General features: G+C 38.2%; 1 protein-coding gene across 1 annotated transcript; it reads right to left on the reverse strand.

Annotated features, from left to right (window-relative positions):
• Nucleotides 1-224: 224 nt before the first annotated feature.
• Nucleotides 225-27,686, reverse strand: LOC106945675 (collagen alpha-1(XII) chain-like; the record flags this gene model as incomplete). Its single annotated transcript, XM_015029521.1, has 5 exons — nt 27,450-27,686; nt 6,839-7,012; nt 2,045-2,225; nt 1,724-1,883; nt 225-318 (listed from the first exon to the last, which is right to left on the reverse strand). Coding segments are annotated over exons 2-5 (511 nt in total), but the record flags the coding sequence as incomplete, so codon positions are not given.
• Nucleotides 27,687-27,928: the final 242 nt, after the last annotated feature.

Raw genomic sequence — 27,928 nt, forward strand, 5'->3', positions numbered from 1 at the left:
TTAAGTTTATGTAGTACGAATAAATACACACGTACACCCTCTAAATAAGAAACGCAACACATTCAAACAAATACCCACACCGAAAACACAAATTCAAATGCATGGGACATGAACGTCTAACAACAAGACACACCCGACAGACGAGCAGAGCACAGATAAAATCTGAAGTTGGTTGCTGCAGTGGGGATGTTGAAGGAATTCTCAATGCCTACTTTCACACTCACCTACTGCAAAGAGTGTAATCCCACTGTCTGCAACCGCCTTGGCTCCAAGGTCGACCTGGTCATCCGAGCGTCCGGTTGTGATCAAAACAGCAATCTGTGTTACAGAGAGACAGGAAATTAGATACGCCGCAATATATTAACAGGTTTATGAATATTCACGCCTTAAATTTATGCCATTTTCATGCTAATTCAGATGCTAATAATGTCATTTTAGAATACCATTTAGAGACAGCTAATGGGAAATATAAAGCCAACAATAAGCATAAAAATTTCAGTGTGATCCAGATTTATTAGCTGTGTATCTGCCCTGAAGTTGTATACTCAATTTATTTTTGTTTTGCCTATTTGCTGGCATGACTAATTCGCCAAATCTGCCCTCCGAGCAAATTTTCTAAATAAGAAGCCTCCATTGAAAATCGATTATTCTCCTCAAATCCTGCATCGGCGTTGACATGGTTTACTTCTCAATTACAGACAAATTACCTAAATGGATGAAGAGGAATTTGCAACAGAGACTGAATTTTCCAACTTTATTCCTGTGTGAGTGAGGAAGAGGAGCCTGACAGGTCGGTGTGAGAATGTAGCTGCTGTTCAGCAAATGAATCAGACTGAAGAATTTAATAATTCATCCTCCTCCTCTGTTCTTTTCTTACGCACACACTTGAAAAATGTGTGTTTAAGAGGGTAACCTGTTCTGCTTTACAAAGATGGCAAAAGTTAAGTCGTCTTTTTTGGTGACTGAGGGGGAAAACATGGATCTGGGTTGAAATTACTTGCAGTTTTCTCAGTGCCAGAAAATCTGTTGCAACGTTACAAAGTAAAGCCTTTTTTGGAGTGATGCATTCCAGAATTGCAGACATGAATGAATATTAAGTGGAATGATATGAACAAGACCGCATTTGAAATTCCATGGATTCAAGAAAAGCTACCATGCAAATAATGCTTAATGAAACTAAATCTGTGCTGATGTATTATCTTATTAGAGGGACGCTCAGTTTAATCTTTGTCAATGAGCAACGGATTTACAGATTCACTTTCACAACCATTTGGAAAGTCGTCCATTATTGACAGCCTGATTGAGCATGCAGAATCTGTGCTGGAAAATCTATAAATTTCCCTTTTTTTTTTTTCACCCCTCTCCAAACAGAAGACAATGCGAACAGATGAAAATCTGCTGTCAGCCGCAGACACGCGATCGATTTTTATTTCAAGCATACAGCGGGACGCTTTAATCAAATTCACGGCAGTGTGAAATGGTAGACCACTTTGTTTGTTTATGCCACGGTGTCCTGTGGAGTACAAATACAGACTCCTGGCAAGTCATTTCCTGTCATGCGGGGCACGGTGCATGCACGCATTTGCAGCATGGATTGGCATCTCGAACGGGTTCTTTCTCCAACTCGTGGTCAAACATCTGCACGTTGGAGGTATCAAGCAATTAAATAAAACCAGACAAGTGCAGTTACCCATGATTAGTCTCAACATACGAACTGCAGTACCTTTGGGGTAAAATCTCGGCTGATGGCAGGGCTGAACACAGAATCTACAAGGAACTGGAGAGCGCTGCCCGTCCTCCTCGATCCTCCACCGTAGGGGAGGTTTCCAACAGTTCTGAGCACCTCCTCAAGTGAACTGTAGTCTGTCAAAGCAACCAGCATCCTGTAGAGCAAAGGCATGAAGCAAAACTGGGTCATGTAGAAATGATGGAACAGGAGACAGGAACGGGGTTTCTGCGCATGTAAAAACTTGTTTAGATGACTTCTCAACCGAGAGGAAAAAACAAGTCTTTGACATGGTGTCAGAAGTTCATGCTCGACTACCTCGGAACATCCCCAAAGAGAGTGACTCCGAAGCGAACCCCCTCAGCTCCCACTGCGCTGTCCTGAAAGGAGGACATGACGGCTGAGATGAAGTCTTTAACTCTAAAAAAGCTGGTCTGACCCACACTCCATGACTCATCCAACAGGAACACGATGTCTGCCTGCACCACTGTCCTGCAAGCTAAAAAAAAAAAAGAAAAAAAAAAAGAACAAAGTAGGTTAATTTAACAGAGATATAGTGCCTTGCAAAAGCTTTCTCATCCCTTGACCTGATAAACATTGTGTTATGCTGGAACTCCAAATATTTTCTTGTGCTTTTATGAAATAGACGAACACAAAATAACTGCAAGTAGAGGGTAAAATTATAAAAACCTGACCAGCAAAGTTGTGGAAAAGTGCAAACCAGTAATATGGTCAAGACAATATCCAAAGCTTTGAACATCTGAATCAATCCTGCTTTTCCGAAAGCTGGTGACCATTTAAATCAAACCATGTTTATGTGCTATAAAGATGTATTGTCTTAATGTGCAAAATTGGTAGAGGCACACCAAAAAAGATTGATCTTTTCCTTCCCAATCACAATTATGCACGATTTAATGTTAGTCTATGACATAAAAATCCCAACAAAATAGGCTCAAGTTGTGACAAATTATGGAGAAGGTTAGGGGGTGTAATTACTTTTTCAAAGCAATGTCTATGAAAAATAGGCAAATTTGTCTTTTAAAAATTAATTCCACTTTGTCTAAAAATAAATCAAGGCCTGCTTTATCATTCGGCTATCCAGATGAAACAAGTTAGCTTGAAAAAAAGAAGCAAATCTGTTTCAATGGCTTGAGACATGGATTCCTAGGCTGACCACCAGAGGGCAGTCTTGTTCCACCATGTTAAGCACTTTCCTTCTCGTTTGCTTCTGACATGCAGCCAGACCGCCACACAAATCCCCATGAATTTTTAATGAGACACAAGTGAGCCAAAGAGACTATCAATATTCTGAGCACTCCAGCAATAAAAGTTTAGTACAGCAATAAGGGACGCTTAGAATAATAAGGTAAACACACCCAAAATCAGGGTCAGTTGCCTTGCTTAACAAATGCATTTAACATGCAGAGTTTGGAGACATTTAGATGCTTTTCAATGTGAGGGGAGCAGCCTGGATCCCGGCACACATACACACACACACACACACACACAATCTGCTGTGTCTGCAAACACCCTCCGAGTCAATACTCTGGCATTACATATGCAATAAACCAAAGTGACGACAGCATTGATTAGGCTGGCGAATAAAAGATAGGCTTCGCTGATTGTTCTGTAAGTGATAAGTGATTCTCTCCTGTCCTCCATTTGATTACCGAGCTTGCTCCCTTCTATTATCTCGCCTTCTTGCTTTGGCTGCTGTCCCAGGATCCACAGGGGCTGACATATGTCTCCGCACCATGCCGATCCAACATTATATTCTCCCTTACACACCTATACATCTCATCAAGGCAGCAAATATCACAAAGAATCCAATTTTTGTGGCTTCTCTCGTGCTGAGCCAACATCTTTGCGCACATTCTGGCTTTGGTTTATATTCAGCAACAGTACATTTATCACTAATGGGTGAAAATCCATTGATTAAATTTCAAAAACTACAACAATGCGCATCCGTTTTATCCTTTGAGTCGAGTCTCATACAGACAAGTCAGCCACGTTTTGCATACATAAGCAGCTAATCTATTCAGTTGGATACACTTTACACTCGGATTTTTTCTTTTTGCAGAAGCACATAAAACGTGGCGGATGCCCCGAGCAAGGAAGCAGCTGGGGGCTTGTGTTTGTCAGAAAAACCCAGACTGGGGTGGAAAACAAGATCAATTATCCAGAAGTTTGTCTGTCTGGGCTGGCAGGCAAGATCGACATGCCAAGGATGAGGACACAACACAAGCTGAGAGATTACAAATGATTTTCATTGAAGGTTATCTGTGCGGATATTTCAAAGGTTGTAACATCATTGTGTTGGACCACCATCGATTTCGGCATTAGAGGTAGCTCAGTGCCTTCAGCATATATACTGCAGAACACTATGGCATCAGAAAAAAATAAATAAATAAATAAAACAACCTTTAATGATGCACTACTGCATGCAGCACCAACAAGTGCAAGGGAAGCAATTTTCATTTTTAAAGTGAAAATATCTTAAAAACTTGAAAGCTGACAAGATCGGCATAAATATACAAGCTTTAATGTAAACAAAAACAGGAATTCACAAGAGCAGTCAAAATTTTATCCACAGGATGAAAGCACTAAATAATAAAAAGCACAAATGTCAGAAGGATACACAGAAAATAACTTTCTAATGCTAATTTCAGTGTCATGCCACTGTGTTCAAAAGCTCCTCGCATACTTTTGATACAATCAGTTTATTGTTATTATGCGACACTGTTATTATTTACCATTCTGTTTTCTACAATTCTTAATAAAAGACAGCCCTGCATGTGTCGTTTCTAACAACTTTTGCAGTGGCGTGAAAACGTGCTTTCCTCCAAACATGTTTCTACCGTTTTTGATTTTTTTTGTCACACTTAGCTGTGAAAACATCCGTCACAGATAACCAAAGGAACTACAAAATGAAGCTTTCAGATGATACTTTCTTTAATTAAAGTGAGAAAAGCCATCCCGACCAACCTGAACCCATCTGAGAATGTAATCAATGTGCGTGAGCTACCAGAGTTTTCTCCAGCTGTATGGAAGCAGATTGTACCCTTTTCTGTGTATTGCAGAAATGCTGTTGGAAAAAAAAAAAGATTTATCCTTATCCCTGAGAAGAATGACAATTTGACTTTTGGGGGCTATTAGGTGTGAACAACAGTCACAGCTTGGGAACTAAAAGAATGCCACCTATCATTCATATTAAGGTAACGCTGCGTTAAAGTTAAAGTTGGAAAATATGCTCCAGATCTGTTAACCAGATGGTCCTATAGTTGAGCAGGTAGCCTGACAAATTAACCAGCTAATATGACCCAGCACAGTAAGTCCTTTAGTTCTTTTATTTGTACTATGCGTACCAGAACACTTTGCCTGAAAGGCCACAATCACTTATTCAGTTATATTTAAAAGTTTAGCATTTTCTTTTTTCTTGTTCAGTTCTTTAGCTCAACTATGACAGCAATATTGCACAGTGTGAGCTTCCATCCTGAGGAAAGAGGGAGACCAGGAACCAAAGATGTTTAAGGCCTACAGTGTCTGCAGCAGAGGAACGATGTCTGGCATGTCTAAGAAATTGACCACAGACATTATAAGACTTGACAGATGTCTAGGTTTCCAGTTTGCATGAGAAATTCAGGATATTTCTTCAAATCCTTAAGAAATATTAATCAAGACCACTTTAAAGTCCAGAGGAAAATGTGATGTTTAAGAAATGTACTTTAAAGAAATGAGAAAAATCTGGGGAATCGCGCAGAGATCTGTAACTGTAGTAAAAAAGTAACATTTAAAGCTTATAGTTAAGAATCAGACTATGGCATTTTAGTGTTTACTTGTCCTCCACCATTGTTATTCTTGATGTTCAACTTTTGAGCCAAGCATTTTTTCCTACCATGCTAAAACACATTTTAAGGAAGGTGCGCAATAGTGATACTTCTTGTCTGTGTGAGGCTGAGATTGTAATTAAATTTCTCAAATTGACTGGTGAAACTTTGCAGTCAGGTGAAACAAGAGGAATGAAAAAGACTCAAACCTTTTGGCTCAAACTGAAACATACATTTGTGCCAGGTCAATTGCATTATATAATTGATATCCAATTATATCAATTAGAAATCAAAATTGATATATAGTTATATCAATTATATGTAATTGATATATTGCAAATGGATAAATGGCAAATGGGTTAAGAAGCGGAGTTCTTCAAGTGGAAGAAGGAGCTCTGTTCAGGAGATATACATTTACTGATATTGTTTATATTCTAACTATTTCTCTATCCTTCAACACCTTGATAAAAACAAGCACTCCACTGAATTTACCGCTGCTTTTCTGCTTCAGTCACACTACCAACAACCTTGCACTGCGTCACAATCACGTGACCAAACAAATACCACGTGACCAACCTTCTGCCCTACCTCTCCAGAAACAAATAGCAACAAGATGGAAATAAATATAAGCTGTTGATATCAGCCCAGCTGTATTTATTGAACCAACACGGAATGTTAATAAATGACTAACTTTGGCTGATACCGATGTTTTTGCCGATACGTCGTGCATTCCTCAACACTTTCTGCAAATCATATTACCAAACTTGCGATTTGCTAAATGACCTTTTAATGACATCAAATAGCACTTGAGGCCAACTTTCTGTATCTAGAGGATGTATTTGACAAGCCTGCAGAAAGAAGATGCATACTGCACAGGATTCTAGCAGATGTTTAGTCTGGAAAGAAACTGCAGCTGGTTTAGTGTCTACACCTTGAACCAATCACGGGAGGAGATGTAATGAAAGGGCACTCACACGCTCTGCTCATTGAAAAGAATAGCATTCGTTGGCTCGAGTACCCGACACATCCATCTTACCGAAAAATCCACAAAACAGTCATGTGTCCAATTACCAAATAATTTGGTATAATATAGTTATAGCCTAAGAACATAAAAAGGTGTAATTTAAAATACAAGTTTCCGGAAAACGCTTTGAACTCTTCAAAATGTAATTGACACATGGAGGCGTCAATTACAACGCCCCCATGCTCCCATCTGAAAGCACACAAGATGATGCAGTAAACTGTGTCTTGGTGTTCCGATCAGGTATTTAATGTCATCCCATACCTTCAGCTTGGGCTGCAGCCCTTTGATGAGTGAGCGAAAAGCACAACAGAAAGATCCAAACAGATGAGTGCGCCATGCTCGTCTTCTCGTTTCCTCCTTCAGTCACCTGCTTCTCCTTCCCAGCTCTTCCCAAACTCCACTTCACAGTCAATTACAACGCCTCCATGCTCCTCTCTGAAAGCACACAAGATGAACAGGGAGTGACAAAGTAATTAAGGACCCTCCAAGATAAAACATTTGTAAATATGTTACAATTATCATGCAAAGTCCTATTCAAGATTGCTTTCCTTCAATTCGGATACAGTCTTTGACAGATCTTTAGATATCTAATGTTGAGGTTCTAAACAAAACTTGAAGTTTGCAGAGGTCTTGAACTCTTGCTGGCCTCAATCACTTCCCTGCAAACAGTTTTACAGCCTTCTCCCCGAGGCCAGAGAGAGCAAAACATCAAACAGTTTTTAAGTTGTCAAATAGAAACTTGCTGGGTTAAACTAGTCATATCATGCAGTAATTTAAAAGTTTAAACATTGGATGATTAAAAAAGAAAAAAAAAACCCTGTGATTTTAAAATTGTCTTGTTCTAAAGATGATTTTACAACTGCTCACTTTGATGTTAGTAACTTGTTATTTTCTCTTTAAATTGCTCATCTCCGTCTACAGAGTTGTCAAAACAAGTATTTGTCCCCTGAAGATGTCGTCTGTTTTTCAATTATCAAACAAATTTTGAAAATGGAATGTAATTTTTGTTTTATTGAGGAAAAGAAACTTTCCAAACAAACATGGAAAAATAAGGTATGAATTGCAAAATCATGAACAACAAACATTTTTGGTTCAGTTTCACTGGCCACATTCAAGCCCAATTATTTCCTGGCCTGTAGATTTTAAATATTACTGCTTCAGTTAATGTCGGTGTTCATGATTCATCAATGAGAAAGTTGTCTGAACCAACTCTCCAAAATATCAAAATGCTCATGATTGAAGAGTTTAGTGGAATAATTTTCAGCACCTGGCGGACTTGTCGATTATGAATTATGCTCTCTGCAAGAAAACCAAAGTTTGCGACTCTGGTACACTTACTTTATGAAGCAGAGCATTGAGCCAAAGCACATTAGGAATACTACCTAAATGGCTGGCTGGACCATTTCAAAAACTGCCAAGTCATAGACTTTTCATGGTAAAAAAAAAAAAAAGAAGAAAACTTCCAATGTAGCTTCAAATAAAAGTGGGCCAAAATTTCCCCACTGTTATGTAAAAGACTTGTTGCCAATTATCACAAATTATAGCAGTTGTAGTTGCCAAGGGTGGAACATCTAGTTTTTAGAATAAGGGGATAATTATGTTTTCATTTTGAGCCAAGTTGACTTGGATAGATTCTTTCCATCCATCCATCAATCCATCCATCATCTAAATTTGCTTTTTTGTTACAGGGTCAAAGGTGGGTTAGAGCCCGTCTTCTTTAATTAATGAAATTATTTAAAATGTTTCATTTTGTAAATTTTTTCATAATTTTTTATTCAGACTGTCATATATTGTATGATGTATGTAATCATATGAAACATTTGACAAAAAGCCAAAAACAAACATACAGGAACCAAATTCTTTAACTGCACTAAAGCTTTATGTTTTTCTAAATTAATATTAGAAAAAAATATGTAGTTCATACATTTCATAAATGTATTTCAAATAAGTTTGAAATACATTTCAGCAAAGTAATTACTACAGATCTTTTAACTCTCAAGCTACTTCCGTCAGGATTTTCATAAATTTTTTTTGGCTTCTTCCTAAAAATGATAAATATATTTCATATTTTACTGCAATAGCCAAAAAAAAAGAAAAAAAAAAGAGTGAAAATACAAAACAGTTCAAACAACAACAAACTTTCAGGAAGCAAGGAAAACCTGTCCATCAAGAATAATTACAGAAGTTGGAAATATTGGCAGCCTTTCAACATTTTTAATTTAATTTCAGAGTCCGCCGCCTTTAATTTAATTACCGTTTGCTTACAGTGGAATAGCCAAACAAATATTTGAAAGGATTAATTACAGAAACCAGAATCATTTGAAAATCAATGTCATAAAGTAAAAGCTTTAGAAATTTAAAGACTGGAAGTTGGCCATAGGATTCAGATCTACGCTTCTCTAGAAAAAGGGGGTTATCCATTCATTCATCCATCATAATCATGCCTAATCCTGTTTGGCATGACCATGGAGTTTTCCAGCAAGCAGTAGAAAACACACAGCAATGGTGTTAAGAACTGAGGAATGTAATATTGTACCTACACTTATAAATTAATGGATATCTTTTCTGGGCTAAAATAGTGCTAAGGTATTTTTCTATAAACACACAAAAATTCATCTAAAAATCACTCTGTTACAAATTAATTTTAAGGGGTATTGTTCTACTTTAGTTTGCAAATTCAGGTCAAGTATTGTGCTAATTTATCAACAAAATAGTTTAATGAATAACATTCACATAAGCAAATGCAATCAGCATCTAATCAGACTAAATCTTTAGTCAGTACAGCACACTTGCCAAGACCTCACACAGCACTAATGACTCGTTAAAAACCAAACTAAATGAGCTTACCATTAACGAGAAGAAAAAACTCCTTTTAAAACTCTGAAATGATCAAGAGAACTCCTCCAGGTATGTTTTACATTTGGTTGCTAATCCCTACATACCTTGCAAACATCTGGATGCGAGTTACCCCAGCATGCATAAATGACTAACATCAAAAAAAGCTCTGCCTTCACTCAGCAACATAAAAACGTTTTTTAAAAATTCACTTGAGCCTTAAAGAGTCGCAACCCATCTATCAAGCCAATAGGCTACACAAGCTTCCACCAGAGAGCACTTCAGTGGTAAATCTATATGATTACAGCATAAAAAACAAAGATAAATGTGAAACCATTTGAATTCCAGAAAATGCCTCCATGTGATTTGACCATCTGGTCTGACGTGGCTAGAATGGCTGAAGGCTGAATAGTTTACAACTACTGCAGATGGAAGTGAGAACTGGGAGGGCTTGAACAGCCAAGGAACTTCACTTTCCCCCTCACATACCAATGCAGATCTGAGATCTGTCTCTGCATGCATCACTTTAGTGTTATACTGCAGGCAGGACAAACTCATGTCATTATAAATGGCAGGTAGGGGATTACTTTCTGTGTGCCGTGTCAGCAAGCAGAACCTTTTAGCCTTAGACTGGTTTTAGTTTAAGGAAACATTTTCTAAGTGTATTTTAACAGATATTTCCGAAAACAAGCAGCTACAGAAGCTACAATAAAAAAAAAATAAAAAAAAAAGTAAACCAGCATTACAGTAAAACCAAACTTAATTTTTATGGACAAAGTTGACTACAATGTCTTTTCAGGCAATGAACCGCAAAAGCTTTACATCCGTCACCACAGATTAAGCCATGCATTCCTGAGCATGCTTGTACTGTTTAGCTGACAAAACTGAAACGACTGGACTCATGATTGTGAAGAACCCCAAGATTAAAGTAGTATTCAGCACTAGCAGTCTTGAAGTTGACAGAACCAAAACAGCAAACATCAAAGATGACTTTCACTCAACAAGGAACCCCCTACTTTACAATTATGCATTGATAGCCTGAACACAGTTTTATTTGTCCTGAGAATGCAGACATGAACATGCTCCAGTTCGATAAAATAGATTTAAACTGGATAATCAAACTCACATGTCCACCTCAGCAACTCCATGAGATTAAAGGTTTTGTTTATTGCCCAACAGCTGGCAGGAAAGCCATACACTTCTCCTGAAGATTTTTTAAATACACTACAGCAAACACACCCTGAGTATTTGAGAATGATGGTTGGACAACACTTTCTGATCCAATCTTTGATCCTCTTCCTTTCCACTTCTCTTTTATGAGCTGTGACTGCATCACAATGCCAAGAGTTGGCATTTCAAGGTTAATCTTGTTCATTTCTGGCACCAGAGTAATCTTTAATTACTTCAGGGACCCCTCTACAGGGATCAGCTGATCAATTTGGAGCCGATTTGGAGCACATTTCTCCTTTTGAGTCTTAAAGCAAAAAGACAACAAATGCACCTCTTTAGACACTTTTATATATTAATGTGTATTACTAGATTTAAGAAGTAGAAACGGAGCAATGTTTAGCCTCTTAGCTTAAAATGTTAGCATGATGATAAGTGAAAAGAAATTTGGAAAAATGTATGTTTGCAGTCTGGTCATAAACCAAACAACAAATTGAGAATTAGAAAGATTGTTTTGTGGTAATTCATTCACTGTAGATCCATTTTCTACAAAATATCTTGCAGTCAGTCTAGCGGTTATTTAAGTGTTAACCGCAGTGTTCCTCCAAATACCTAACTTATGACCAGCATGGATGTCAGACATCACCACTGCTCATAGCAACAATGCCTCAAAACATTCATGCAGTGTCTACAATCGTAAGTCAAATAAACAGATGTCCTCAATGATCCGCCTGTGACTACATCCTGCTCTCTTACCATGCAGCTATCACAAGGATTTTTCTGCTTTGTCAGAGAGAAAGTGCATTTATTGTGTTTGCGGCTTTTAGTTCATTGCTTTTCCATGTGGATTAAGTAATGTTACAAAATGAGGTTTACCACCCCTAGCCTTTATTCCCACCCCTCCGCTTTTATTTCCTATCTCAATTTCTCACTCACACATACACACTTTATATGCCTGCAAGTCTAACTGCATGTCAGCTATTTCTACATAATGGCATTTTCCACCTCACCACTTCACAGGATGGATTATCCCCGTAGGTGGGAAACTGGTGACAGTGAAGAGACACACACACACACATGCACGCACACACACACACACCACTCTGAAGCTACTGCATATACTGGCAGATGTCTTTGGTGCAACACATCAGATCTACAGCTGGCTCACATGCTAACAAATACAGGCACACACTTTGATAAGACTTACAAGTTGCAGATTCTTGTCAAAGTAACAATTTGCATTTGCACTCAACCAACCAACCCTTCGTCTATGCACAGACATAGAATACCCCCCTCCCATCTACCCTACATATAGTTTCATCTTCTGACACTGCTCTCATCAATAACTTGATGTGCTCTTGCTATTCATGATGCACTACAGTTGACATGACTGCATAATGCATCTTCTCTTTTAAGCCTCTGTTGAATTTGAATGGGTAGATGCACAACCAAAGGCAAATGCACATGTGGACTGGGTCACAGAAGATTGATGTACAAGTCTTAAAAAAGATGGTGTCAATTTCCACTAATTTTATCTTTATTCCAGACGAGGAGAAAGGTAGGAGCACATTACGGCCCCTGGCCATTATAGAGGCATTACTTATTTTGACAGAAATTTACCTTTTACCTTTAAAGAGCAACAGAAGAACCTAAAAATCAGAGTAGCTTGCATAAATTCAGAAGTTCTGTCTGCAAGAGTTTTGTGATGTTGAAATGTATAACTAGTCTGACATAGTATATCAAAGAGCAGTCATGTAACCCTAGAATGGGCTAAAGCTTTTTCACTTACCAAGGAAGACATCATTTTTGTTAAAAACAAACAAAAAAAAAAATATAAAAATGTATCCAAGATTGTATCCTTTGCTATATAGATGATTAAGAGAATAAAGGGGTACGTCCATCTGAATCAGAGCAACAGATTGTTGTTGGAGTAAATGAATGAGTTTCACTGAAGAGAAAAGTTAGTGAAAAAAGGGGTGGAGGTAAAGCTGCAGCAACCTGTTGGATCCAAGAGAGCTCAAATAACAGACAAGGCTGGGAGATAATTTATATAAAAGGAGGAAATTGGTCCCAATTATGGATAAGCGATGACACTACATGTTGCATCATGAAATGCATGGATGCAAAAATAAACTGCAAAGCTCAAACATATTGATGCAAACAGTTGAGTTTGTGGTAAAAAAAAAAAAAAAAAATCCATCAAAACCTTTTGGCAAAACTCACTTGAATGAATGACTAACATGTTGGCACAAGCAACCAATATTTCAGAACCCCAGGCTACTTTTTCCCCTGCATTTCAATTCACAGGAGTTTTTGTTTTAGATAAATATAAAAGCAAAAGATGAATCCCTGTTTGACCATGTAAAAAAAAAAAAAAAAAAATCATATACCCCACCTTTGCAGAGCAGCTTAATTTCATAATGAACGTTGAATCGGCACAACAAATATAAAATGTGGAAGTGTATCAAAGGTCTACTTTTATTCTTTATATCATGCATTCAGCATATGTATGCTCATATAGAAAAAGGCTTGCAGAGCAAATAGTGACCCAGAAGAGTAAAGGGAAGGAAGAGGATAAATCTGTCATGTTTTACAAGCTGTTGGTGGTTTTACTTGCACATGTGTATGTGGGTATGTGCTTTTTTTTTTTTTTTTTGCATGTTTAGGGCCTTTGGGTCATTTTTAATGATAGACCTGAGGAATGTGGTGACCCATTTAATAGGGCTTCTGCAGCCGTCAGCGCTGACATGTTGTAAATCTGCACACACACAATCAGGGGGCGAGGCTTGCTGATGAGAAAATTCACAGAGTACTTAGTAAAAGGGGACAATACATCTGATTACGCCACTTGAGTGTTTTCTGCATGGGTGAGTATTCACTGCAGTCATTCATTTCAGGTTTGATCATTTTTCCCCCTCCATTTTCTTTAAGGTGGTTCTAATGCTAAGCTATCATCAAAAGCCCAATGCTTGTGTACATCTCAAATTGTGTTTAAGAGTGGTTTTTATTTAACCTGTCTAAATATATCGGATTTTAAAAATGTGAGACACTCATGTCTCACTTAAAAAATAAATTATTCATATTTTTTGTGATTTGTTGCAAGGAGGTGGAAAATGATGTAGCCGTTTTAGAAATTGTAAAGGAATAGAGTTTAAACTGAAGGGTCAGAAATTCCACAGAATTTAATTTTGTGAATTTCTAACCTTTCGGATAATTTAATTCTTTACAAAAGGTAGCAATACCGATTTTTCCCTTTTTTTTTTTTTTTTACATGTATATGAAATAATCTCAAACTCCAGTGTATTGTTAGGATTTGATATGATTTCATGTGTTAATGTGATAAATCAAGTCAAAGCAGTGCAGGATCACCAAAAACAGAGCATACATTTATAGTCGGCCTTCATTACTCTTATACTCAATCCAGGCCAAGCAACTGCCTTCAAACGGTGTCTTGATTGGTAAATTGAGTACAGATGTGTAAATCAATCCCAGTAATTCAATTCCACAGTTCATCTGTAAAAGCTTGTTGAGCAAAAAGCATCACGAACACCAAGAAACAGAAGACAGGCAGAGTTTGGTTCAAAAGCAATATTGGAAGCTTTCAGTATGTCACACACTGTTCAAGCCCATCCCAAAATTGGAAGAGTATGGGGAAAAACTGCCAACCTATTCAAGCCCACATGGACAAGACAGTGAGAGTTTTGATCAGGGAAGCAGCTAAGAGTTCCTGTAGCTGTGGAGAATCCACCACACTCCACAAATAGGAATTTACTGAAGAGTGGCAACGTAAAAGTCATAATTATAAAAAAATAAATAAAATAAAATATATATGAAGTTTTATTTTCAGTTTGCCACAAATCATCTGGGGGGGCAAAGCAAAACATGCATGAGAATAAAGTTTAACATTTTGGAATACCTGAACAGTTAGGTGACTAAAACTAATTGATAATCACCCCTGAACACATTGCCCTAATAACGTAACGGGGCTGCATTACGTTGTGGAGATGGCGCAAAATACAAGACAACCCTGGAAGAAAACCAGTTAGAGGCTGTAGAGAACTCTGTGACTGGAGCAGAGACTCACCTTTCAGCAGGACAAGGGACTGGACACACAGCTAGAGCAGGAAATGACTTTTGCATTTGCATGAGTTTTGCATTCTATCCTTGACCTCTGAACCCCACCCATTCATTAATTTAAATATTTTGTATCCAACTATAGTCTGTAGATGATATATGAAAAGCAGAGGTCTTAATGTAATTCTCTGCACAGTCAAAGTTTTTATTTTTACGTAATATTAGTCCCAGTGCTGTTGATTCAATGTTGCAACAGCATCAAGTATGGAACAAATATGAAAGAGGAACTAAAGCCTAATGAATTGATATCGAACACAATAAAAGATGCATTTCACAATCAAGATGTAAAGAAATGAAACCGTTATAATCACTAAAATCTGTATTATTTAAATTTTGCAGTGTGTTACAATGGTGAGAAATCCAAAACTCTTGATTAGTCACAATAATATTGGATGTTCTACCTTCTTGCACAAAACACCAAAATGTTCTCCAAAATCTCTGAGGAATGCAGCAAGACAGCCCAACGCAGCACAAACAAACCCAGACATGGTGAGCTAGTAAGTCTGAATGAGAGATGGCATTCCAACGCATGAAAAAGGTGTTGTAAATTTGTCTGGCTTCAGGGTCGTCTGTGTCTTCTCGCTGCCCCACTGCCGACCCTGACCTGACCACATGTTCAACACATCAATCAGGACAACTCTCACTAAAAGAGGTCACAGAGTTTGAGCAAAAATGTTCTAAAATGGGCTCTATGCATGAGGAGAAATCTCTATATACGACTGATCGAACTGAAGAGCTAGATCAGCAGAAATCCATCAAGCTTGCTTACATTTTGTAAATGTAAGAAAGAGTGTATTGGATGAATTTATAGAGTTATTAGTTAGAATGCATGTGAGTGTCCATACATTCACAAGATTTACTAAACATGTTGGAAAAAGCAACATAACATTTTTCTATGAAACACACCAAAATTGACTAGAGTGGGATTTATATTAATATTTCACCAAAATATCTACCATTACACTGCTGATTTAGAAGGAAAGCAGTTAAAACGGCTCAATGAGAAACTAAATTAAAGAAAAACCATGACAACTACATTTTCTACCATTTGGAAGCAAAATTAATCATAGTGGACCTGGAGGAACAGAAATATGAGGAACGGTCAGTGAGGAGTTAACTGCATGTGAACTGATTCTATCCAGCCTTTATTAAACTAACGATCCCCTGGGAGCATATATGGGAGATAAAAGGTGGAATGTGTTCAGTGCAATCCAAATAAAGGATCCAAGCACAGACCCACCTTTTTCCCCCCCAACCATGGGAAAAAGGAAAACTCACCTTTGAACTGAGGGAAGGAGACTAATTAACAAAACACAAAGGAATTTTAACTAAGCCCAAAGAGAACAAGACTGACACCAGAGAATTAACTGAAGGTGAGGTCAAAACTCAAGAAGAAGTAAGAAGCCAAACATGAGAATTAATAAGATGTGACTTTATAATAAAGAACAGAAGAGGAAAAACCCAAATGACAACCAAGAACCCAGGGTCAATCACCCCCTTCAGTGCTCCATTACTTGCCGTGCCACTGATGTTGTTTGAAATATAAGTACATGTAATTATATTAAACTACTTGTATGGTTTTCTCAGAGATTGTCCATTCAGCATCTCTGCCTTCTGGCAACTGTTCAAAAAGCTCCTACTTCTAATTTGATCAAACAGGCATGTAATACATTACAGACATCTTTTATTTCTCCTCCGTTTTCCCCATTTTGGCTTCTTTGGTTCCATCAGGTTATGAATCACAATCAAACATTACATAAGCTGCTGCTTGCTCAGCTCTAATTGTCCAATTTCCCTCAAATTATGTTGAACTCCATCTCCGACTGGAAATTAAGAGTTATCCCTTAAACGAGGTCTTGTAGGATGTGTGGGAAAATTATTACAGTCTTATTGGCTCATTCTAAAACAGGAGCCAGACCTTGATCGCTCTCTTTACAGCACTCCGCTATTCTTCTCTCCAAATCGGGACACATCACCTCCTGCTGCAGTGTGAAATCTGCCTCCAAGGCTCGTTTTCCCATGCTGCCATTTCATTAGCTTCCTGCTTCCTTTTGTGTGGCGTTAATGCAATTGTTGACAGTCTGACAGCACGAGACGGGTGTCAGACAGATTTGACGCTGGTATCAGTTTTTACTTAATGCCGTCATGTTTGGGTTTCACACCGGGGATGCGGGCAGCCTCTCCACGGCTTGAGGCTATTACAGTTGTGATCCACATCCATAAAGCATAAAAACTGGGCAGAGTGCCCACCGTTGTCAGCTACCAAAGGTCTCCTCTGTGCCAGTGCTTTTAGCACTTCAAACATACGTAGAAACATATGTGCCCTCTTAGAGCTGAAGTGCTTGAACACAGCATATGCCACAGTTTGACACAGAATGGGGGGAGGAAAAAAAAAAAAAAAAACAAGGATGAGAAATATGTAAGCACAAGAATGGCTAAGTGGTTACAGAAAATCTCTCCTGTTGTATGTTGATTTTATTAACCCCGACTCTTTTTGACTATGAGTGAGAAGGCAGCCGTCATGGCAACAGAAGAAAAGCAGTGGGTGCAGCATCGTATCTGTTACTTTTCAGGAGGACGAGTTGCAGCAGAGCAGGCGATGATGCACCGCCCATCTGAGCTGGAATAATTTGCAGAAATGCAAAAAATGTTTTCTGCTTCATCGGCCTTGATTGGTGACTGGGTTGTCAGAAAAGGGAAAAGAAAAAAATCTGATTATTTTCTGGTCACTTAATGCACCACACACTTTTCAGGGTGCTGTTAGGACCCAAGAAAGACTCAAATCAAACTATTTTTGTAGTGTGACCAAATACAGGCCTTTCATACGAGGATTCCGTCCAAAATGGCTTGATTCATTACAATTCTGTGACGACTTAAATCATTTCCCTGAACATTTTCTTTTGCATTTGCTCAAGTTATCTTTGTTGTGATGTGTAGTGTCACCCGTGTCTTGTTCCGCTTGTCAAGGCTCTGTTAATATTCCAGCGTTGATGATGACAGAGGACAAGAATTTCGACTTCAGTCCAGGTGATGAGGCCAGAGGGCGTAGCAGCTCGTCTCGATGACAGAACCGTTTCACACATTTCACTTGTTCTGCCTTCTCTCTTCATCTGACCTGTTATTAAAAGAAAGGAGAATAAACATTGTGGGTGAAAAGACAGAAAACATCTTTTCACATCTTTGTTTCTTTTTTGTCCAGGTTTTCACCCAGAATGACTCTGAACCTGTCTGAAGTGCCTACAGGGCACTTTTGATAGCCTGAACCTGTACACCATAACAATGATTACCAGATTATGTGCTCAACCATGCAACAGAATCTCCTATATGATGTCACTTTGATATTTGAGTTACAAAAGCTGATCAGAAATCAGAAAGAACACCAATTTATGTGAAGTAGAATAAACACTCATATTTTCTTATAAATTAAAAATGACATTAAATAAAACTAGTTCAAACAATGGCTCTCAAAAGTCCTTTAATTCATAAAGAAAATACACATGCATGTGTGATTTCACTATTTTAAGATGCTTGAAGAGTTGGTGTATGTCACTACCAGCTTTGTGCATCCTAAAGACTCTTTGGGTCAAAATGTTTACACTGCGAAAAACCTCCTTTCCTTTAATAATCTATTAATATCCATTTACATAGTTCTGTTTGCTTAATAGTATATGAAATTTTAAAGCTTAGCGTTTGCGCATGCGACTGACTCCGGCCTTCATGGAACATCAGATCACTATGCGAGATTGTGTTTGCCTGACGGAGGAACTGCATTTAGATTTATAGTGCAGAGAACTTTGTGGAATGCGCTTGTGTTGTGGAGTGCTACACAGTAGATAATGACATACAAATACACATGCGCACACACACGCACACACGCACAAGCAGAGACAAGTCTGCTAAGAGCAGGTCACTGGAGCTCAGCAGCAGTACTCAATGGGATGGAAAATTGCTGAAAGGCGAAGTGTGACTATAAAAGCGGCTACTTTATGTGCATAATGCACAAATGGCCACATAATAAATTTGCAAAAAGTAATGTTTGCGAATAAACATGACAGCTAGCAGAGATGGCGTTTAATAAATGGTGTTGCACAACGTCCAAAACAATGACGAAAATTGATTTGCAAAAAATAAACACTGATTAAACATGAACATTTGAGACGGCGTTTTCGGTATGCATATTCTGTCGTACAGTCTAACGTAGCTCTGCTCTGCGGTGAAACAGTGTGTGTTTACAATGCTTTGTTTTATTCCACCTTCAACGACAATGGTCTCAGTTTTCCTGATATTTATAAGCTCAGCATGGACCAGTTTTAATTCATAACTATCTGTGCTGATATAATGAACTCATTGCTCCATCTTTTCAGCATTTCTAAAGAAAATACCTAAACCAAGGCTGAACTTGCACCAAGAAATCATTACTGTTTAAACTTTACCTTTAATAACATAAAGCTACCTAATTTTTCAAGTGCAATCAGTAATACTTTTATAACAAATTTATATCAGTAATGATTTCTTGGTTAATGTCAAGATGTCATAAAGACATTTTGAATAATGTCAACTTTGTATTAAAAGTGTCATAATTTACCGAATGACACCTTATGACAACAGTCATAAATATTCATGAAGGCTTATTCATGTTCATGACAGGTGTTATGTCATATTTATGATGCTGTCATGACAGTCTTATTCACCCCCCTTCAAATAAAGTGTTACCTCAACTATTGTGTCAAATGTGCTATTGAAAAACAACAACTTGATTTTAAGCTCATCCACTGAATTTAACCAGCAAATGGTTAATGCGTATCAAAATTCACAACAGCAAAAACATATGGTGGAGGCAAAGGATTACAAAGATGGAACACCTGGCAGGTTTCACATCCTGTCATGTAACCTTTGTCCGGGTAATCCACCTCCGTCTCTCCCCCCTCTGTTACAGTGTAATGGCCCCTTTTGACTTTTCTCCCCCATTGTGTGCCCTTTGAAATGTCCATCTTTGGTTTGATTTACTATGCATAACACAGCATGAGGGCACAAGGACAGCGATTTGTAGGACAGTGGGATAAAGAGGAAGTGTTCGCTGAACCCTGCAAATTTACTAAAAGCATATTATGGATGTGTATAGCAAAAATTTACAGGTACAGAGGTTTGTTTCCCTTGAACTTTGACATAATGTCAAACTTTAGTATATTTGATTGAGATTTTTTGTGGTAGATTAGTGAAGAGTAGTGCATCAAAACCAGGGAATGTAGTTGAATCAGCTGAATTTTCTTTAGATGACATTTTTGTGAATTGAAGCAATATAAATAAATTGCACTGAATTTGTTGTAATGGATTTCATTCAAGGTGTTGGAGTAAATATGATTTAAATATAAAAAGGGACACTACAGCTGTCAGATTTGTATTTGCAATGAAAAGTTTACTTCGTATTGGTCTTTTGTAGAAAGTGATAGTCTGACTTTCATAACATGACTCCTAACAGCAGAGGAAAGAAATTGGAGGGACAGAATCAATTAAAAGACAGAGGGGTAATCTGATTAGATAAATATTGTGCGAGTTTGTATGGATGGCTGAGATCTCTGTTGGAGGGTGTGGCTGACATGCTGCAGGTCACACACCTGCCTGTAATCACCTAAGTATCTGGAGACTTGAGGAGCTTTTGGACTATTAGTCTCCGCCTGTTGATCAACCTTTCGATGTAGAGTCAAGCTGCCAGTAATCCTTGTAGTATTTTGTCTTCCTTTGAGAAGTATCAAGTCTAGTTAGCTTAAACTCAAACCCTTGTGTTGTCTGTGAAGATCAAGAGAAGGATAATTTAGAGTGAGAACGTTTATGAAGACTGGAACTGCCACACTCTGAATAGCCAACGACTGAGAAAAAGCCCTAAAAAAAAGGGCATAAAGCAGAAATACTTCTGGTCAAGGGCTAAAAATCTGAGACAGATTCAAACATCCACATGTTCTCTCTTTGACGCACTTAACCACACAACGTCAATAACAAACCCGCGACCTCGGCGACAGGCCCCAGATGTTTCTTCAAGTCCCAGGTGAGGTCAGCTCAGCCTGGAGGGGGTAGTATTCTTCCAATAAGAGGTGTTTGTTTGAACACGTCCACTACCTGCAGAGATTTCCCATTTGACACAAAGCCTGAGGATAGCCAGCCAATCAGATAAAGCAGCAGGGAAAGTACAACATAGATTTGCTTGAAACCCCTTCCTCCCAAAATGCCCAGCTTTTATTTCTACATAAATCTGCAATTGGTAAGAAAAAAATGGTTTTAGACATTGCATTTAAATAGTTGTTTCCACAATCTTATTGCATCTAAAAGGCTCTGATGAGAAAAGATCATGATGAGAAACTGTTTGCCCCCTTCTATTTTTGTTGTCTAACAAAGTTTTTAATTAGTACCAAGACATAGAATCTTAAAAAGGACTTTTTAAAAAACCAAACTCAATGAAAAAGTAATCACTCTAGTGAGTCACTATTTAAATTTCTCCCATGTCCGACTTATGAGGTCAGTCAGTGTTTTCACTCTGCTGTGTCATGTTGACCTCTTATGAGTCCAGCTCATCATTTTGGACATTTTTATGGAACAAATTACTACAATTTAGAAAGCTTATGTTGTCTTCCAGGTTATCTTGTGTGGTCGCTGACAGTTTCTACCCAAACATCATTTCTTGATATTTGTGCATAAAACGCTAAATGTCCCTGTTGTAACTGTGCATCAAACTAAACACATTAAACAAAAGTGAAATTCTCAGAAAATAACAATAATGGGTGAGAGTGAGATATGAAAGCACAAAAATACGTTTGTCACTGCACTCAACAGAAAGCCTTTGCAACAATTACATTTTTTAATAGGATGATGACATTTAGGAATATCTAACTGCATTCCTTACAGCTATAATCAAATAATGACTAATATTGTGCGACACTTTCAGAGGCTGAAAGATGAAAACTGAAGCACATGAAAACAAGCAGAATATTTATACATTTCATTGTGATGAAGTATTGATGTTCACATCAATATAAGCTTATGAATAAAGCTCTTTATTCTGTGCTGAAGTTTCTTTTAATGCATTCCTTTATTCAGATTGTAAAGCGGACTTTAAGTCATGTTAAATTTTAATCAAAATGGAGACTGATTCATTCACACATTGCCTGTGAGCTTACCAGGGCTTTCAGGGAATCATTAAAGTAAAAATAATAAAATAAAACTAAACATAACTGGACCTTGCAAAAAACACAAAAAGTTGTTTTCCACGGTTTCCAGAATACATAATAGATTTAAATTCAATCAGCATAAGGAGGTGTTGGTTTATGGAGAGATACAAAATCAACTTTTTCTTTATTCACTGCCCAGTGAGTAGAGATGCATGTGGTCACCTGATGCAAGACTTGCTTAAATCTGCTGACCAACTACAGCCTTTTTAGCTCTATAAATGTGTCTCCAGTTTGAACATTAATGTGCTGTGCAGCCAGTACATGCCTTGACAGAAATACTATCACTATAACATCTAGCTTTACTCTGGAGAAACACCAACCTTATTAGTTTTCAATTGGTCTCACTGACTCCTCACTTCACATCTACTTTCCTCTAACCAGAAAAACAAGAGAAGGCAAAGGCATGCCGACTAGCTTTTCACCTTTTGATTCCGTTTATAATGTGGAATGCTCATGGAATCACATCTCGGGTCATACAGATTCAGAAGAGACTTCTTTGAAAGAAATGCTGGCGCTTACTGATAAGAGTCTGTGGAGCCAAAATAAAAGTAAGAGAAAACCGGACAGGAAGTTCTCAGCTGACATGAGAGAAACTTTGGAAAATTAAATGTTCTCTGTTCAATTAATCTCAATTTCATTCAAATAGAAATTGGACATAAACATACGAGCACAGATCCGTCCCAGCTTGCATCGATAGTTTAGCGCAGGCTGGTGGTGGTAGTACATGGGTGACCCTAACCATGGAAAAATTTTCAATCAGCAAAGATAAGAATTCAAATATCTAAGTGCTATGAAAAAACAGTCTATCTTACCAGGAACTTTCATTCTAAAACCTAAACCTGATACCAATCCTAAGCCTAAACTGAACTCAATTCATATCTTCATCCTAAGCCTATCACCTAACCCCAAAACAGCACTTCTTTTGAGGTCTAGGGTTTGGGCCCTATAAGGAGCAGTGCGTCCTCACATCATAGTATTTGTTAGAAAAATGGGCCTCATAATATATCACATACACACAACAATTATTAGACAGTGGAAATCAATCAGTGCATCTCAATCATTTAAAACCCTGCAGGCCTTTGAGAAACTTCTGGTGTGGATGAGGCTCTCACACCTGCACAATAAAATGTCTGCTGTGCACAGAAAAAGCTCATAAAAACTGTAATTAATTGAATTTGTATACCAGTAACAAAAAATGTTTATAGCACTGATGGAAACAAAGGAAGTTAACACAAGCCAAGTCGCTATCTGCCTTTTGAACTCTCTGCCCACTCAATAAATCTGTACATCAAGAAATTAAGTGCTCCCAAATCTGCATTTTGTATTGATTATCACAATTATGCACTATTACCATCCTATTATCTGCACTGACTGCCTTTAATTACACTGGAGAACAAGAGGAAGAGTGAAGATGGAGGGGGAGGGAGACGCTGAAAGTGAGAACGAGACACTACACGGAGAGACGGATGAAGTGAGACGCCGCACCCAACTAATTAAAACAGAAAGTTTTTGTTTCAACGCTCTGACAGGGAATGAAAGTGGAGGGGAATTAATCTGCCTACAGGGAGCACAAGCTTTACACACACACACACACACTCAATGGGCCGTGGACTTGTAGCGAAAAGGACTGCAGAGTGCTGTTGCCATAGTTACCAACTGTGGCAGCACATCATGCGACAGAGTTAATGCAGAGGTGTGTGTTTCATTTAAGCTTTCATTGTATCAGCAACCTGACCTCACCCAACATCGTCAGCGTGAGCACGCAGAGCGAAAGGTCACGCAGATTAAAACTAAGTGTTTTTGTCGGAACAGATGAAATCTTTGCCAGCTCTTGAAAAACAGGTGGAAAACTATCCAAACAGAAAAAAGATGAGACACCGTAAGAAGCTAAACCAGGGCTGCCAGGTCCACTCAAAGTACTAGCCTGCCACTTGTAGATGCATTCTTTCAACTCGCCCAAGAAAAGTTGTACTTAAGAGTACCACTAAATCAAAAGGAAAAGACAGACACCTGAGAAATTAAGAGTAACATATTTAGTAAAACACTACTTTAGTATGGAGTATTTGACAATAATACCATATTTAACCAGCAGACAGAAAGATAAAATTATGTGCAAATTCTGGTATATTAAAGGTTGAAATACAAATACAAAAAAAAAAGATCCAAATAAATAACATAATTACAAGATGAATTCAACACTTCCAATTTTTTTTTTTTTTTTTTCAAATGAGCCTTAAGAAACCCATACTTACTGTAGTGCAGGTAATGTATATACAGTGGGCCTATGTATTCACAACTTCCTGCTAAAAAATAAAATCCATGGATACTTGAGACGCCATCTGAAAACACTTAGAATTGACTGTTTTAATAGCTCAGCCACCACATGTATCTTGAAGTGGAACGGGGAGGGGTTGTGTCACGTAAAACCGACTTATGAGTTTTACATCAGGTTATAATGAAAAACATACCTGGAGTCTTGCTTTGATTCTTTCATGCACATTTGAGGAATCCTTGAATCTCAGCATTTAGCAAACACCTGGTGTCTGCTGAGGTTAAAACTACTTCTCAGTGCAACGCTCCTAAAACCAATTGAAATGGCATAATGAGAAGCATTGTCATGACGATATGCTGAAGGCAAAGTGTCGGAAAAGAGTGGGAGTTTCTTAAAGAGACAGGTCAATTTTCAGGCATGTTTGGTATATACAGAATTTTTATGACAATTATAGGCAACAGTTACTTGAGCGTGCTTTAAGAATATATATAAGGAATATAAAATATCCCTTTAACATGCAATAAAACACACAGTGGAGAACATCTTGACAATCTCACAGAAACTAACATTTTAAGTCCAGTTTTACTTACATAAGTGTAATTGTTGGGCTAAGCCTGCCACAACTCCAAAGAATTAGCACCACTGGTAAAAGTGAAAAGCAAGCAAAATGTATGAGCATGCAAGTCAGATCTAAGCCAAACAAATGCCAGTTTCTCTATTCAGTTTAAAAATAAATATGAAAATATGAAATTTTTAAAAAATCCCTAAAGTATACAACCTGACCAAATTTTTAAAAAATTACTGAACAAAGGGAAACATATTCTTTAAAAATTGTCTAAGTAGAAGGAATAACTATCTATAAGATTAAAGATTGTCTCTCATCTTCTTCTTGCATCCAATTATTTTTATGAGTCCTCAAAAACAAATCCCTGTTAAATCAAACAGAGTTTCTGTTTTGAGATATTGTGGCAGTAAGTCAGCCATAATACTGTTTCTAGAGGTTCTGCTGTCTGAATAAGAAAACAGCCATCAGGGAGTTTTGTTAAAATGGGTGGAGAAGGGACAAATTATGCTAAACACTGAAAAACAGCAGAATGTATTCCAAGTACTGACAACTCTGACTATTGGCTCAATTATTATTTTTTTTGAAAAGCGTGAAAAACATTACTCCAAATGCTTATCTTAAATGCACAGTTAACGACGAAAAGCGACATGTGTTTTGGAGTGTGCCTTTCCTGATAAGAAATAAAGCTCTAAGTTTTGCAGAGATATTTCTATCACACACTGATTCACTCTGAAGATAACTTTGCATGACCCGAGCGCAGCCCCTGAGCTAAAATTGAAATCTGCTGTGTTAGTCAAACTGATGTACTGCTCCTTCCAATTACTTCCTACCATCCAATTCTGCTTCTCGTTACAACTCCTTCTGGAATGGAAATATAGATTAATTCCCCTTTCCTTTCATTTCTCGAGTATCGTAAAACATATTCATAAGACGGAGATCTTCAGCTTTGTGTAAATTGATACCGTGCTGCTGCATATCTGTGCCAGAGAGGCTCAAACCTCCCTCACACGTAACCCAGCAGCAGGTCTGTTTCTCGCAGAAAATGGGATCTGGTGAAATGTGTTAGTTTTGATGACTTATGCCAAAAGGGAGGGCTTACGATGCATTTATTTTTCTGTCGAGACGAATGGAGCTGCATGGACAAGGTGATGTTCTGCATAGAAATGTACCGCACAAAACCAGGAGGTGTAGATAACACAGTCTCTCACTGTAACTCGCGCTATGCAAGCAATCAAGACTCAGAACGAAAAGCAGGAGCTCTTCACCTGCTCATCCACCTCTTTTTTTTTTTATTCTCACCTTTGAACAGACTCGCATGCATACCTATCTAATGCAATGCTAATTCACAGGAAGACAACATGTTAGCCCATGATAAGCTGCAGAGGCACAGACTGCAGTGTAAGTAGGTTAGACCCCAGGAGCCCTGAAGACACAGTCTGGCTTTCGAACTTTTAAAGAATTATGACAGTGTTGCAACATTTGCTGCCTCAGAGGAAGAAAGACAGTGATGAATGGCCAGGTGTGCCTAGTTTGTGTATGTGTGTGTGTAAACTAAGCTGCACACATCGAGAGCGCAGGAAACAAAGGACCCACAGAGTGAGTGTGTGTGAGTAAATCCACATGCACTTACAGACAGGCTGGCTGGGGGACCGCTTTAATAAGCAATGCATACATCTGTGGCAGATGACAGTTTCTGTTAGCTAAGAATCACTAATTAACGGTGTATGTAAGCATCCGTGGCGAGTGTGCACCATGCGAACTGTCAGAAACACACCAGCGTGTTTGTGACGGTGCACCGTTTAATAGCCACCAACCACGGCCCTATGAATGCGAGTCCAGATGAATAAATAATCCCCCTCCCCCCCCAAACAAGATAAAGATTAATGATGTATTTATCATCCAATGACAAGAGCTTTATGCGGCACATTCAAGATCAGTATCTTGACTGCAGCTGTTAAAGCCCAGCTGATGAGATCGTCGAGCTGTAGAGAATACAATAGCCCTTCACTGTCAGAAAAATAATTGCCACGCTACTGAAACCTGACGTGTGCCACATACTGTTCTACGATCTGTAGTCAAGAATCTCTACATTATACAGAGAGTTATGGACAAAAGCGCTTCAGGATACATGCATACACTGCAGGTGGTAAAAGAGCCATTTTATTCACTGTTGTACACCAGTTAGGATCATGAAAGTTCAAAGTGTCAGCAAAATAAAATATTTATTTTCAGTTTCAATACTTTCTCTGACTTGTGTCAAACATTTTGGGTATCTTTCCATGATCTTCTCACAATAGCTTGCTGGAAATATGGCTCATTCCTACTGATAGAACTGGTGTAACTTGAGTCAGGATGTAGCCAGTGATGGGCTCGTTTGCACACAGTTGGTGCGGTCTTCATTTTTTATCTGAATGAAGTTAGGGTTTTACGTCAGCTATCCTACAATATGGGCTTTGTGGTCCTTCAGCCACATTACCACTTTCTGGCAGCATGCTTGTATATTTGGGAGACCCATTTTGAGTCAAGTATTAACATGTTATGAGCCCATGGAAGCAGAATAAACTGGATGCCAAATTAAACATTATAGTTACCTGCTTTGTGTGAGAAAATAGACAACGAACAGCTATGGGGAGGACGGTTTTTAGCAAGTAAGAAAAGACAACCGTGTGACTAGCTCACCTGGTAGCAGCGTATCCGGTTCTCCACGCAGCTCCACCCTCTGCGCAACCTCAGTGTAAGGCTTCCAGTTGAGTTTTTACTAAAGGTGTGCGTTTTCCTTACAGTAATAATTTTGTAGTTCAAGTAGAAAACCACGCATCTTCCCTGTTGCTTCATTTCTCCCAGCCGGCTCGCGCCACACACAGGTGAAGCTCATCAGCCAAATCAAGTCAGTGTGAATTTGCTGCATCCGGGACATTAGAGCAACTACAACTTAGGTTGATTTCTCGACCAAGATGTAGGTGGACTTCCAGTAACTCTTGCCACCTGAGGCATTGTTTTAACATTTTAAAATTAAACATCCATGATGTATTGAACCACTGTGCGCGTGATAATAAAATAGACATTTTTTTTCTGTGGTATTTTTTTTTTTTTTTTTTTTTTTGAAAAAAACCCCCCTTTTTAAGGGGGGAAAAACCCCGGGGAAACAAAAGGAATTT

The sequence above is a fragment of the Poecilia latipinna genome, unplaced genomic scaffold, assembly GCF_001443285.1.
Source record: "Poecilia latipinna isolate Pla-1442-1.1 unplaced genomic scaffold, P_latipinna-1.0 Scaffold156, whole genome shotgun sequence".
NCBI lineage: Eukaryota > Metazoa > Chordata > Actinopteri > Cyprinodontiformes > Poeciliidae > Poecilia > Poecilia latipinna.